The sequence below is a fragment of the Tachypleus tridentatus genome, chromosome 6, assembly GCF_004210375.1.
Source record: "Tachypleus tridentatus isolate NWPU-2018 chromosome 6, ASM421037v1, whole genome shotgun sequence".
NCBI classification, from domain to species: Eukaryota; Metazoa; Arthropoda; class Merostomata; order Xiphosura; family Limulidae; genus Tachypleus; species Tachypleus tridentatus.
Genome location: NC_134830.1, coordinates 57,066,544 through 57,082,429, shown reverse-complemented (window position 1 = coordinate 57,082,429; position 15,886 = coordinate 57,066,544). Strand labels below are relative to the sequence as shown.

At 34.2% G+C, this 15,886-nt stretch overlaps 1 protein-coding gene across 1 annotated transcript in view; it reads right to left on the bottom strand.

Moving 5' to 3' along the window:
- Nucleotides 1-597: 597 nt before the first annotated feature.
- LOC143251619 (chorion peroxidase-like) overlaps nucleotides 598-15,886 on the bottom strand; it is a 38,466-nt gene continuing 23,177 nt past the window's right edge. The window contains exons 11-16 of the mRNA XM_076502887.1: nucleotides 13,853-13,985; nucleotides 12,409-12,536; nucleotides 11,484-11,686; nucleotides 6,448-6,617; nucleotides 3,277-3,385; nucleotides 598-2,010 (exon numbers count right to left, since the gene is read on the bottom strand). Of these exons, the coding sequence (XP_076359002.1) occupies nucleotides 1,917-2,010; nucleotides 3,277-3,385; nucleotides 6,448-6,617; nucleotides 11,484-11,686; nucleotides 12,409-12,536; nucleotides 13,853-13,985 (837 nt within the window). The 3' untranslated portion in view covers nucleotides 598-1,916. The remainder of the gene's footprint in view (nucleotides 2,011-3,276; nucleotides 3,386-6,447; nucleotides 6,618-11,483; nucleotides 11,687-12,408; nucleotides 12,537-13,852; nucleotides 13,986-15,886) is intronic.

Below are 15,886 nucleotides of genomic sequence, written 5' to 3'. Positions count from 1 at the left end.
TTTATATTTTCACTGAAGTAAAAACGAAGAGATTTTATTTGCGTTTGTTCTCGATTGTTAAAATAAGAACAACGAATCATTCAGTCAGCTATCAGGTTTTTATTTCCCGTTGTTTGAGGATGAGACGTGAAAATGTTAGCACTTATAATTTCAAATGTGTTTTGTGTGACATTGAATGCAACTACAGGGTGTTCGGAAAGTCACTGTGCACTTATATATTTATTAACAGACATGTTTCAATATAGAATACAGGAGATAAATTTGAATGACAATTATAAACAATGTTGAAAGTGACCCTCGTTGTAATAAATACAGGCCTGGATCCTTCTTATTTTGTTTCGAAACACCGCTATCAGTTACTGGCTTGAAATAGACTGAATAAAATATGATTACAAAACTGCACAGTGACTTTCCGAACACCATGTATTTTAGACAAACAAGTCCCATAGAAACTGCTAGTCTACCGGAAATGAACTGGTTAAAAAGTTTATTAACGGCACATCTGTTTCAACACGGATCCAACTAGTTCACTTCCAATTAAGGTGATGAAAGTATTCTATATCTAAATTTTTACACAATGAAAACATTATTCGTCAATAAGGTTTGAAAAACGTTTATTATTATTGCATCTTATTACTGACAACTCTGAGAATCTGATAACGACGTATTTATATTGCAAAAAAAAATCATAATCTTCATCATTTGTTTTAATTATTGAATCAATTCCACGTCACCCGAAACATTCACACCTGTAATATTGTAATATTGTTCGTTTGAATGTTTGTTCTTCATATATGTGGCAGCTCTCACTATTCTAACTGTACTTCAAGGTCTAAATAGCATAGGGATCCACAAATTGGGCCCGCAAGAAAGTTTCAGAGGGGCTTCAGCAAATACACAAAATACACAATATTGTCAATAGGCAACGTTTTGGGAAGGGCCTCAGCAAATACACAAAATACACAATATTGTTAATGGGCAACCTTCTGGGGAAGGGCCTCAGCAAATACACAAAATACACAATATTGTTAATAGGCAACGTTCTGGGAAGGGGCCTTGTGCTGAGAAAGATTAGGAACAGCTGGAATGCTACACATATTTATCTGATAGAGTTACTCACTCATTTATATAGTTAATTCTATTGCTAAAATCATCGTGTTTGCATCTGATTAAAATCTTACACTACTAGTTTCTGTAACTGAGTCCGACCAAAACCTCACACTATTAGTTATTGGCGTCTGAAGAAAACCTTACTCTATTAGTTTCAGAGTGAGCTAGCTTCGGAGAGAAAATAATATCAACGTCATATTTTTCCCATTTCAATTAAATAGTATGATTTAGGCCTAGGAAGAAACACAAGTACATCATTTCATACAAGAGATTGAATGAAATTCCATTGTGTTCAGTTAATTTTAACAAATACATTTGTAACATATGCATGAATTTCATTTTGATTGTGTGACAAACCTCGACTGCTCTGTTCGTCCATGGAAAGTGTCACTAAACAACTAGCAGCTGAAGTTGTAAAGTTAACACTTCATAATGTACTTATAATTTAATTTATCTCTTACTGTTAGTCCAAGGAAAGCTGTCACAAGATTACTAATAGATACAGTTGTTATATATCAACACTTTCTAATGTGGTTATAATGTTACTTAACTACTAGTACCCAACGATGTTTTTCCCATGTCGTAATGTTTGTATTTAACTGATTTTTACTAGTGTAAACGCTTCAGAAAATTGGATTTCAATATTAACTTAATATCCAATTATTCATAGACAAATTATACAAGCTAAACGTATTTTCTCACGACGTAGTTAACGAAGTTTGGCTGACCACTGTTTTATTAACACGCAATTAAAATAAAAGCTCGCACTTAACAACACATCACTAAGAGGTGACAGTATACCGCTTCTACTTCTTAAAGTGGAAACCGCCTTGCACTGGATCTTCTTGCCAGAACCGCAAATCAATTGAAGGAAGCTCTTTACAAGGTAGGCGTGGGTTGCTGAAGAAAGAAAACAAGAACGGGTATTAGAGTCCACTAATGAATTGTGGAGTTTAAACAGTATATAATGTAATATAAAATTAATCTGGTCACATTTCTAAATGAACAATGCCGTGCAAGTTTGAGGTAGACGCTACGTTTACCCCATTTACGCTATACGAAGTAAAATTCGGAGTTCTTTGGTCCCAAATGGATGGCAGGTAGCAAATAAACTGCGCAGTAAGTCCATTACCTTGATGTATGTATCAGGCCATTCAGGGGCAAGCTAAATGAGAAAGATGACAGTCTCGTAAGTCAAGAAAACCCCCCTTAGTCAAGTACAGTATAACTCTGCTGGAAGGATAAGAACCTCCTGTGAACTAGCAAGGCAAAAACGGTGTACGGTGGAAAGTCTTCATCAATATTGAAAAGGAAAACACAGTTGAAAAATAAAATACAGTAAGAAAGGTTGCTTAGGGAAAGTTGGGGGAAGTAACAGGACAAACAGCCAGAAAAACACATCAATAGTATAAAAAAATGAGTCTGTCTTATTACTTCTGCGAGAGCAGCCTGTTGGAACAACCTTTGGAACTGTCACTCATAAACTCCACTAAATCTAAACATGCTTGATTATATAAGTTTTATAAATAACATATGTTATAAAGCATTTTACATTCTTATATCGCATTTGCTGTATTTGTCTTAAAAGTACTAATTCCAGGTACAACGAATATGGCAGTTTCTTCATCTTTCAGTAATGCTTATATCTTTTAGTAATTGTAATGTACGAGATCACGTAAGCGCTATCACTATAAATAAATACTTATTTTAAACAAGTTTTATTTACACCAGTTGTGCATTTAATATAAAACAGAATTAAAGTCAATATATTATTAATTACCCTATTTTTTTAAAAAAAAGAAGCAAACTGCAATAAGCGAACATTAAATATTGCACATATCTTTGACGTCACGGGAATTGTGTTGTGTTTAGTGTAATCAGGTTTAAAGTGTATTCGTTTCTGTCACGGGAATTGAATTGTGCAAGTAGGCTTAAGGTATAATCGTTTTGCTGTCACGGGAATTGAATTGTGCAAGTAGGCTTAAGGTATAATCGTTTTGCTGTCACGGGAATTGCATTGTGTTTAGTGTAATTAGGCTTAAGGTATGATAAAAACTGCATAAAGCTGTCACAACTGCTTAAGAATACGGTATTTAAATTTTCAAAAAAATGTTAGCGAAAATCTTGTGCTTTAAGCAGAAGAACGGGACAGATTATTTTACTCACTAGATGGGGTGTGCCAACTTCATGACGTTGGGCTGAATAGTTGGCAGATCATCAGCGTTTTCACATATCAGTTTCGCCTGGGAAGCTTTTCTGATCTCTTGGAGTTGTTCTGTAACATTGATATAAAACTATCAATATATGCAAATGAGTCACATTTTGGGTTGAAGGTTAATTAGAAATCTTCAACAATTTATGATTTTTTAATATCTATAAGTAATAATGCTAATACAAAAATAAAGGTATGATTAACCCCAAAATGCTGTATCATATAATATCATTCTGTGACAAATATCACACAATTTTGTGTCAGTTAAACCATTATAAAAGCATAAATAAAACATACAATATTGTACATGTAGTTAAATGTATATATAATAACACCGATACGTTGTATTAAGTAATGTAATTATACCGACTCTAGCGACAGAATATTGTGTTAAATAATGTAATTATACCGACTCTAGCGACAGAATATTGTGTTAAGTAATGTAATTGTACACTCTGACAACAGAACGTTGTGTTTTATAATATGTCGTTTTACAGTATTAATGAAACAATATATTTTTACAAATTAGCCTCTGAATAGCATACACAGAATTTTATCTCAAGTTGCTAGATAATCCTTCAGACAAAAGAGGCAAATGGATAAACCCCTAACAATCTGATCAGATAATGCTTTATGTTATGTGGGCTAACAACGCAAACATAACATCCACTGATCTGAACTAATCTTACAACACTTGATAAAATTTTGAACAGTCATAAAATTCTAAACTACAAACAATAACCACACACAGGAGCGTCGAGAGCCAGCAGGATCCCAAGGGCAAATATCCTAACCAGGCGCGCGCTCTCTCTGCTTTTTGACATTCTAAAAAAGTTATTAGAAACAAATTCTTAAGTTAGGACAGCAACAAGCTGGTGAACAAGAGAAAATAATAACAGCAGCCATTTTTAGGTTATAAGTGTAAAAACGTTAATAACGTAAGAACAAATATCTGTTAAATTTATAAACTAACAAACATATATTAATTAGTACTCGAATTATAATATCAATTATTTTTAAAGGTATCAAGCGGTTGTATGCAAAGAAAAAACAAAAACTATGTTTTTATAATTAAATGAAGATTTTTACAGAATTAACGGAAACTACAGCGTAATCAGATTTCATTCACTAGGGGCCCAGCATGGCCAAGCGTGTTAAGGCGTGCGACTCGTAATCTGAGGGTCACGGGTTCGTATCCCCGTCACACCAAACATGCTCGCCCTTTCAGCCGTGGGGGCGTTATAATGTTACGGTCAATCCCATTATTCGTTGGTAAAAGAGTAGCCCAAGAGTTGGCGGTGGGTGGTGATGGCTAGCTGTCTTCCCTCTAGTCTTACACTGCTAAATTAGGGACGGCTAGCACAGATAGCCCTCGAGTAGCTTTGTGCGAAATTCAAAAACAAACAAACAATTCGTTTACTGGGGCCCTTGGGCAGGAACCCATTTAACCCCTAATCTGTCGGCGGACCTCTTCACTCATTATACAGGATTTGTTTGTTTGTCTGGAATTAAGCACAAAGCTACACAATGGGATATCTGTGTTCTGCCCACCAGGGGTATCGAAACCCGGTTTGTGGCGTTGCACATTATACAGTATAAGATACACATGTACTATTAATTTCACTGCGTCAAACTTACGAAAGGAGTAAGCATCTCTCGATAATGGTCATAAAACTATTGAAAGGTTAATTATGTTTAGTTATTTAATATTACTATGACACAAAGAATTTTTGCAACTTATTATTCACTTTTCGGTGTGGCCCGGTATGGCCAGGTGGGTTAAGGCGTGCGACTCGTACTCTGAGGGTAGCGGGTTCGAATTCCCGTCTCAGCAAACATGCTCGCCTTTTCAGCCGTGGGGGCGTTATAATGTAACGGTCAATCCCATTATCTGTTAGTAAAAGAGTAGCCCAAGAGTTGGCGGCGGGTGGTGATGACTAGCTGCTTTTCCTCTAGTCTTACACTGCTAAATTAGGGGCGGCTAGCGCAGATAGCCCTCGAGTAGCTATGCGCGAAATTCAAGAACAAACAAACAACACTTTTCGATAATTAGGTTCTTTGATACTGATCAAATTAAGATATCAAATCATCCACTTAATGTAATAGTAAACAAATACATTGCTTTTTTCTTTTCTCTCACAAATTTGTTGTTTTTGTTTTTGAATTTCACGCAAAGCTACTGGATAGCTATCTGCGCTAGCCGTCCATAACTTAGCAGTGTGAGACTAGAGGGAAGGCAGCTAGTCATCACTACCCACCTCCAACTCTTGGGCCACTCTTTTAACAACGAATAGTGGGATTAACCGTAACATTATAACGCCCCCACGGCTGAAAGGGCGAGCATGTTTGTTGCGACGGGGATTCAAACCCACGACCCTCAGATTACGAGTCGAGTGCCTTAACCACCTGGCCATGTCGGGCCCACAAATTTGTTAGAATGTTTTGTTACTTGTTTGAGTGAATTTCGCTTTGAGCTATTCGAGGGCTACCTGCCCTAATCGTTCCTAATTTTGACGTGACAATCTAGATAAGTGTTTCTCAAACTTAACAAATATCATATACCCCCTATAAGTTTGCCACACCTCACTCACTCCAGTTTGAAAAAGAAAATACAAAAAGTATTAAATTGAAATGCTAAATTCTTTATTATGATTTAAATATACATCAAATTAGAACTAAAGGGTGTTCGGAAAGTCACTGTGCACGTATATATTTATTGACATACAAAACTGCACAGTGACTTTCCGAGCACCCTGTAGAATGATACGAGATAAAATAAATAATATCCCTAACACTGATCTAGATGGAAAACAGCTAATCAACACCACTCACGTCCAACTCTTGGGTTATTTTTTATCAGTAAATAGTTCGAATGATCACCTATTAAAGAACAAGTACGTTCGGTGACGAGATTCGAACTTACGACCCGCATAATGAGAGTCGAATGCCCTACCCGCCAGGCATTGGTAAATATAAAGTATTTTCAGTTCCTTATGGTCCTAACCATGCACAGTAAAGTACAGAAAACATTCGGCGACCCTGTATCAAAAATGGTCTTTCGGTAAATCCAAATTTACACGATGTGCTAAAAAGATATTGTGTAGGAAATAATAATAAAATGTTACCTGGGGTGAAGGCTGAAGGAAATCCAGAATTCTCGTACCAGTATCGATCACCACGTCTAATGTTGTCAAACTGACGGGCTAAAATACAAACAAAAGTTGGACCAATCGTGGCTCCCGGTAGACGACGCTCAGAAATTCCTCCACTCCAAAGATCTATATCATCAGGGTGACTGCATTACAAAATATAACACTTTAAATATGTAACCAAAAACGAAATAAACAAATGAAACACTATCTTCAATTAGAATATAAAATATGGTAAAAGATAACATATTCCCAAATAAAATACTCATTAATAATATGCATTGAATGACAATTTTATTAGGATCCCTCTTTAAAATATTCATTAGTAAAGCACTATTTATCTGCACACGCGAAATGAAACTGAAGATGTGATATAGCATGTGACTGTCTAAGTTTTAAAACATGATACATTGTAGAACAAGGGTAAGAAAGAGCAGGATCATTTCGACTTTCAAACAAACAAAGTAGTGGGTATCCAACCAGTAGGAGTGACTTTAAGAAAAAACGGTTTTGATCAAATTTTCAAGAAAAAAACCTGTGATTAGCAACAAAACAAATCTGCTATTAAGCGAAAAGACTGACAGAGAAAAAATAAGATTGGACAAGCATATAAAGTACAGAAGCTATTACATTATGTCTTAATTTGTCTATTCTATTAAGTTTGGTTGGGACCATATACACTTTAACACATATGGGTCATTACAAATATATTTTAAGTTAGAGACCAAAACCAAATCAAAAACCGCTGATTTCAGATGGTTGCATCAAAGAAAGTATGGTTTAATTAATGTTTAGAGAATAAACTATGGAGTACGATGATAGAACGGGTGTAATGCGATCTGATGGTGAGGAAACTTGTGAAGCACTACTCGATCCTCCTTGGGTTTTCCAACAGTATTAACTACTGAAGGTGATCTAATGATGAGAAAACCCATGAGGCACTTCTCGACCCTCCTTGGGTTTTTCCAACAGTTTTAACTACTAAAAATGGTTTAATGATGAGAAAATCCATGATATACTACTAGATCATCCTTGGGTTTTGCGATATTTCTAGTTGCTCAAGATGGTCTAATGAAAATGTAGCTTTTAATTCTCTGAAGTATGAGATCGTCCAATGACTTAACGGTAAAACTGAAGGCTTATAACTTTAAAGATCGAGTTTAGAGTCCCATGGAGGGTACAGTACAGACAGCCCCTTGTATACTTTTGCGCTCAACACTAAATAAACAGAAATATGATGAACTGTTAAGTCAAATAAAAGTATTTTTGAAAGAATGTATAACTATAAAAAATAAGTTAAAATTAAATAGTTTTGTTAATAGAGGACATTTCAAACTTTACATGTTGGCTTCACGAAATTGAACAACGCAGTTATAACCAAAATCATGGAATTTTCTGAAATGATTGAAGAAACCAATGAGGTAATAGTTAAGACGTTAACTACTGTCTTAGGCGTAACAGTGGATCTAATGACATAGAAACATAGAACAGGTAAGAGAAAAAATAGCTAGGAAATTTTCAAACTTAACTCATAAGAATTTATAAATTTGTTTCCCTCTTAATATTACTCACCTCATTAACTCTTTACAAATGGTGATAAATATTTAATTGTACATATATATATTGTATTCTTTATTCATTATGACTGATTCCTTCATTGTTAATTTTTAACGAAGAGGCCTATTGCTAAATCTTATTATTACAGGTCTTGAAAATGTTTATCAGAAAGGTTTTGTTTTAGTTTGTAGTTAAGCAGAAAGTTTCATGGGTATCAAGACTCGGTTTCTATCGTCGTAAATCTGCAGACATACTGCTGTGCTACTGGGAGAATTATCAGAAAGTACGAATATATGACGGGCCCGGCATGGCCTGGTGGGTTAATGCGTTTGACTCGTAATCTGAGGGTCACGGGTTCGAATCCCGGTCGCACCAAACATGCTCGCCCTCTCAGCCGTGGGGACGTTATAAAGCTACGGTCAATTCCACTGTTCGTTGGTAAAAAAATAGCCCAAGAGTTGGCAGTGGGTAGTAATGACTAGCTGCCTTCCCTCTAATCTTATACTACTAAATTAGGGACGACTATCACAGATAGCCCTCGAGTAGCTTTGTGAGAAATTAAAACAAACAAACAAACAAACAAAAATGTATACATTACGAATGAAAAGCATCTCAAAATATTATATTCGCAGTGGTAACAGCACATTTACCCCATTGTATGGCTTTGTACTTTATTACAAATACATTTAATGGTTTTTTATAATGTGGATAATTATTTTGAAATTGAACAAACTAAGAATAAAACAGATGATTTTCAATGTATGAATACAATAAGTCTGAGATAGAACATTGATAAATCTTTAGAAGAATTTCAGTGAAAAACTGACTTTATTTGTTGAAACTTGACTCACATATGATATTTAATATTTAAGGTTATTCGACATATTTTCAAATAGGCAATACATAAAAATGAAGACATCGCAGCTTATATTAAAAAGGAAATAGTATTCGATGTGTATTATATTTATTGATTTTAAATGATGACTTTGAATTTGTAATTTTAAAAATTAAGGTGATTTAAAAATGTTTATAAAAAGTTTATAAAATGTATTGGTTATTCTAACAAAGGAACAATCGTAAATTACCATGCTTTGAAATTTTAAATAGTCATGGTATTCGATGTGTATTATATTTATTGATTTTAAATGATGACTTTGAATTTGTAATTTTAAAAATTAAGGTGATTTAAAAATGTTTATAAAAAGTTTATAAAATGTATTGGTTATTCTAACAAAGGAACAATCGTAAATTACCATGCTTTGAAATTTTAAATAGTCATGGTAAGTATATAAGTGACATGTATGACTTAGTTTGTTGTAATAAAAATTCAGTTTTAATGCTTTGATATTTTAAATAGTCATGGTAAGTTTATAAGTAACCTGTATGACTTAGTTTGTTGTTATAAAAATTCAGTTTTAATGCTTTGATATTTTAAATAGCCATGGTAAGTTTATAAGTAACCTGTATGACTTAGTTTGTTGTAATAAATATTCAATTTTAATTTGCCAGTAAGAATACCAGAAAAAAAAGCTATACGTTAATTGTTTATGTTGTTTCTAATTTGGAATTATTAAACTGTCATTTGTATGGCTATTTACAACTGATCATTATCCTATTTTTATTTAACGAGTTATTGCAATTTCCCAAATGGGAAACGAATAGCTTTTGAAATAACAACAAAAAACGTTATCTATAATTAATTGAGATAATTTATATGATAAACATGGTGTAAATGAAGCTTGTGAATATTTAAAGTTTTATTGAGTAAAACAAGAATTGTTTTGCTCTTGTAACAAGGAAGGTTACATACTAAACATTAATTACAATCGATAGGACCAACCTTAGATACAAAATTGTGAAACATAAAATAAGAAAAATAAATTAGGGTTTACAATGAAATTGTATTGGAATAATGATGGTTGAAATAAATAATCAGTGTTTAAATATAAAGTGTTGGTTTATACTAGAAATACAAAAAAATATATTATGATGGTTATTAAAATTGTATAAAATATCTTCGTTTTTTTCTTTGTTGTGGCTTCTTTCCATGTGGGGCCCGGCATGGCAAGGTGGTTAAGACACTCGACCCGAAATCCGAGGGTCGCGGGTTCGAATCCCCGTCACACCAAACATGCTCGCCTTTTCAGCCGTGGGGGCGTTAAAATGTTACGGTCAATCTCACTATTCATTGGTAAAATAGTAGCCCAAGAGTTGGCGGTGGGTGGTGATGACTAGCTGCCTTCCTTCTAGTCTTACACTGCTAAATTAGGGACGGCTAGCGCAGATAGCCCTCGTGTAGATTTGCGCGAAATTCAAAAGAAACAAACCAAATTTTGCCATGTACTAGATTTTTGTGGCTTAAATTATTATTTATTTACAATATATTGTATTATATAGAACGTGAATAAATGGAATTATAAACCTGCTGTGCTTGCTTTAAAATATAGGTATATCGATTGGCTGCTTTTCTTGTAAGCTAATATTGTACACAGTTGTAAAGAATATTGAGTACGTTATATTAAAACAAATTTAAATATGTAAATCAATAAGTCACGTGAGAGCCACAGTCAAGTCAAAGTAGTGCCGCTACATTTGACATTTACTAGGTTGTGTGATCCTATCTGGAACTGATTACTTTCGGGAAAGGTATGTAAAAGTCCTTTTTTTCCAATATATTAACACTCTAATATCATTAAAATGTGTCCATATTACAGATTTACTATTTCCAAAATAGGGATGTTTCTTGTATTTGATCATATTTTGTAACAAAAAGATGTAGATCAACGTAAGGCATCAGGAATATTTAGAAAGAGACCTGCATCAAGTCGTATTCGAGCCATAGTAAGCGAAGTGCTCATTTTGTAACAGGTAAGAATCCATGATCATAAAGGTCAGTTATAAAACCTATCCATGTGCCCCAAGTAACATTATGCAACATAATCATGAAGTATCTTTGTTTGAAAATAAAGCCAATTGGACATGGATTCACTAAGATAAGATTTCTAATCATATCTCCCATTCAACCGTCGAAAATCTCAATCATTTTGGAAATGTAACAGATATTCATGCTATTCTATATACGACATACCACTCAAGAGATAAGATGCACTGGCCGAATTTCTAGGTGATTAGACTGTTGAAATAGGCACCGGGAAAACCACCATCTAAAATGGATTATGGAAAACATGCAGGAAGGTGAGGTATGTTCAGTAAGGACAGCCTCACAATGTAGACTTTAGCAATGGAAACTATGCTGCAGGACTATATTGTAAGGATGACTCATTGTAACATGCATTATAACGACATAATGAAGCTCTATAATCATTTTAACGTGACATACTCAACTCTTATACGTGAACGAAAATAGTAACTAAGCTCTTAATAAGGGTGCTAAGGTATTTGTAAATGTGAATGTACACATTACTATTCTATTTCAAAAGATAGGTTGTACTTACTGGTAAATTTGAGCGTATTTGAAAGCTGTTCCATTGCTCAGAACATGTTCAAGGTCTTCAAAGGTTCTGGCTCTACCCAATCCACACCATTGTCTGTAGTCATTATATGACGGAACTCCTGTATCTCGACCTCGCATAAGATTGAGAGAAACCAGATCTAGCCCAAACATATCTGGGGGGTCTTCAAATAGGTGGTTCGTAACCTAAAATCATAATTTGGTAAGTTGTTTTTGAGCTTATGAAACATATCTTTCTTAAATCAACACTATTATTAAGCCCAACTTGATGTCTAGATAATTACAAAAGATCAAAGTTTTGTGCTTTATCGACGAGGTAATTACCTTATCCACAAGAGAAAAAGAAATTTGTTTTTCTTTCTCAGTATACCTGAAATAAAAAAGAGAGATATATCTGATATTAAATTACATTCAATCATAGTGTGTTTAAACCATTATATACGAAGTCCAGTCATGATGTGGAAAAATCTGTACTAATGCGGAACTTCTATCCTATTTTCATTTATAACGTGGAACTTTAATTCTGTGCCTAATATGGAACACTCAAGACGCTTCTGATATGGGGTATTACACACTTGTCCGGTGTGGAATGTTAAACCTATTTCCAATAAAGAACATCAAGGTTATTTCTTATTTGTATCATCAAATTATTTTTCAATGTGAAAAATACTATATTTTCTATCACGTGGAACAAACAGTCTGTTTATCATATTGTGAGTTGAAGCCCAATCCCTTTCTACAGTAATATCTTTCTTTCGACTTAAAACTGAAGTTCATTCATGATGTGAAATATCCACTTTATTCTAATCGTGAATCGTCACAGTTCAAGTTTAACGCGTATATTACAAAATTCTATTTATAATTTGCTATTGAAATATTCCATCAGGTTAACTAACACCAGTACCTACCTCCCTTGTAATACGCCGATCGTTACTTTGCGCAGGAGTGTTGATAAGACCACCGATAAGTTCGTCTAGTTTTCCAGGTTCATAGATCATGAAAGGCTGTTGAAGAAGAAAACGGAGAGGATCTTCTCCTACAAACACGAAATCGTCCCATTAAAGACACATTTCTCAGGAAACAAAAGTTATTTACTATTCTCATTTACATTGACTAACTGTTAATTAGGTTTCAGTTGCAATTTGGACTTTCAATGGCAAATTTATTTCTGGCCATTCAGATTGTCAATAACAGATGTACAGTTGGTCATTCGAATGACCAGTAACTGGGTGTCAGATCACCCTTTAGATTTTCAATAGAAAACTGATGGATGGCCATTCGAATGGGAAACTGACTGCTTGTTTACAATTCGGATTATTAAGAGAAAACTGGGTACTTTGAATGGTGAACTGATAGCAAGTTACCAGTTGACCATTTACACTGTCAATAGTAAACTCATAATTCACCATTTAGATTGTTAATAGTAAACTTGCAATGGTCCAACCTTTAATTTACTATTGACAATCTACGTGGTAAATTAGGGGTCAGATACCAAATGGTATTTCAAATGGCCAACTGTCGAATTCCTATTGAAAATATGAGTGACTCACTAACAGTCAATTGATCGGTAGCTGGCCATTGGAATGACGATTGTAAGTTTACTCTTCCCAGTCTGAATCGCCAGATATTAGCCAACTTGCAAACACCTTCAGTTATTTCATTTTTTAATTCACATAACACACACACACACGGGGTTGTCTGTTAAACCGTGAGCGAAGAAATCAAATCAAAACTATTCCTTTATTGTGAATAAAAATATCTAACTGTAACAATACACAGTAAAATATTCAGGATTCTGATAACTTTTATATAGTTCTCTGATTACACAGGCCTGAGATGGTTCTGTTGTCTTTTTACATGTTCTACAGTAATTCCTATGCGCTGAATCCACAATTGATATTAATTTTTATCCATTATGTACAGATAACGTCACAACGCAAGACATAAATGGACGACCACGACACGTAATTTTGAGACTAAAAGATCAAGATTTCACACACACACACAAAACCATCACAATGATTGAGAATGGATATTTGTTTGACATAAATGTTCTTTCTTTTTATTCTGTTTGTTTGTATTTTTGTTACAAAACATAATAATAAAGAAATATTATTTGCGGTAAATAAAATAACAGTTTGATTTCAGTAGATTTCGTTTTTCCGATTTGTAAAAAAAAATAAAAATATTTACGTTATAGAAAAAACAGAATATTATTTTCGAAATCTGTATAGCTGAATTATGGAGAACTATTTATTAAAACCAAAACAACCTTTATGAAATTTAAATTCGCAGGTCTACGTTATCGGATGTAGCTTAGCTCTCTAACTTATAAGTGCTAAAATATTTTACCAAGAAATTCGTGGAACTTGTTATAACGTCTGATTGTTCCTTGAATATTAGAGTGTCCAAACCTAAAAGCCGCTGCTTGAAAGGCGATCGAAATTCCCACGTTAATACGAGGGTCGTATCCGTTCCAGTAGCCCTGTAAATTACATACATCACTGTACTATTTCACTGTAACACGACATGTTAATAACTGATTTATGTGGAAACTGAAACGCAGTCTATTAAACTTCATACTCAAAGGTAACCCTTTAGAATGACCTTCCTATTTTAGATCCTTGTTAATAAATTACAAAGATGGTGACCGCATTAAGTAGAAGAACGCAAGTCACTCGTGAATTAATTATGTAAAATATGTATTGAAAACTGAATATAAGTAAACAATGCCAAAACCATTACGCTAGTAAAACAAACCTATGAATACTCTCGCTGTTTTCGACACTTCCAGTTATAATCAGCGCAATATTAAAAAGGATCAGCCAGTTAGGAAATTTAGGATAGCTCTCTATCCCATTATAAATTATATAATGCCAAAAAATTTTAAGTGCAAATAATAATAATCATTTACAATAAAATAATTTAAAATATCGTTACCAATGATACAGGTGCATTTACTTTAAAGAAAAACGGAGTGCGGCATTGCATAACTAAATGAAGAACCTTGTTGTATAAAGATTTATTGTCGGGTTACAACGTTTCACAAGGCTGATCTGACAGTTATTGTACCTGATGACGTCAGTTGAACTTGATGCTAAATGTATTTCCACAGATACTAACAGACATTTGTTGGATGACGTTTTAACTCGTTGCTCATCGCACGTGCGATGAGTTGATCATACTTTGAGATGTAGTGACATAGCAAGTTGATTGTTAAACTTAAGTTGTAGGTTATGTATTAGGGAGTGATTCCTTTATTTTTAGTGTCCATTCGCCTTGAGTTGAGTCCATTATTCTGATTCACTGTTCCGTTTGTTTTTATACAGTCTTTGATTAGTTGGTTGTAATATCCAAAGTTGTTGAAATGGCTGTTGTACACATGCTTTTTAATTCTGATAGCGAATGTTCGAGTCGTTGACCCATTATAGCAGCAAGGACATAGATATATGTGTATTACCAAAGACTATTTTTGAAGGAGCTATTTTGTCTTTGAACAGGAAAAAAACGTGTATCCGTTTGTCCGGTTTGAAGGTTGCTCTTAGACTGACTTGGGGATAAGTTGATTGTAAAATTTATTTTACTTTTTTTTTCGATGCTGTTTGAACCAGTGAAAAGTAACGCCAAAGTTACAGGACATTTAGAAACTCTTAGGACAGAAATTTTGTGGTCGTAAGCTTTAATGATGTACTCAAAAATACCTTTGTTGACGAATGTTAGAGGGAAAGTGTTTTTAATCAAATATTTTCAATATTGATAAGCTCATCATGAAATGTTCTAAATGTTCTATCACCTTGGTGTTACTAGAATCAAGGAGCATGCGCACAACAGCCCTTTCAATAACACCAGAACTTATAGCCATTTAAGCAAATACTGTAGCAAAAAAACCAAACAGTGAACGTTTCAGAATAATAGACTCAGCGAAAGATGTTTGGACGCTAAGAAGTAAGGAGGTACTCCTAATTTGTAACTACAACTTAACTCGTTTAACAGTATAATAACTATGATTTTTTGTATTATTTTAATGGACAAGAAAGTCCCCATGGCTTTAGTTGTAGGAGAAGTTCTGCTTTGATAGTTACGAAAAATGAAGTAATTTTGCTACAAAATTAGACACATTTTTGGTTGGAGGATCTATGATTAAAGTGTTTTTGTTACAGGTATCAAAGTAGAACTTATCTTTACAAAGCACGTGCTTTCGAACTCCGTTTCCGAGGGGCACAAGCAACTGAGAATTGTGATCCATTCCCAGCTGGACATCCAGATAACAAGACATTTGTTGGGCAGACTGAAAGAAGCAGGGTGAAGCGTCTTGTTCAAGAACACAACAACATGACGCGAACCAGCCTCGAACTCACAGTCCAAACCACGAAGCCAGTAAACCAT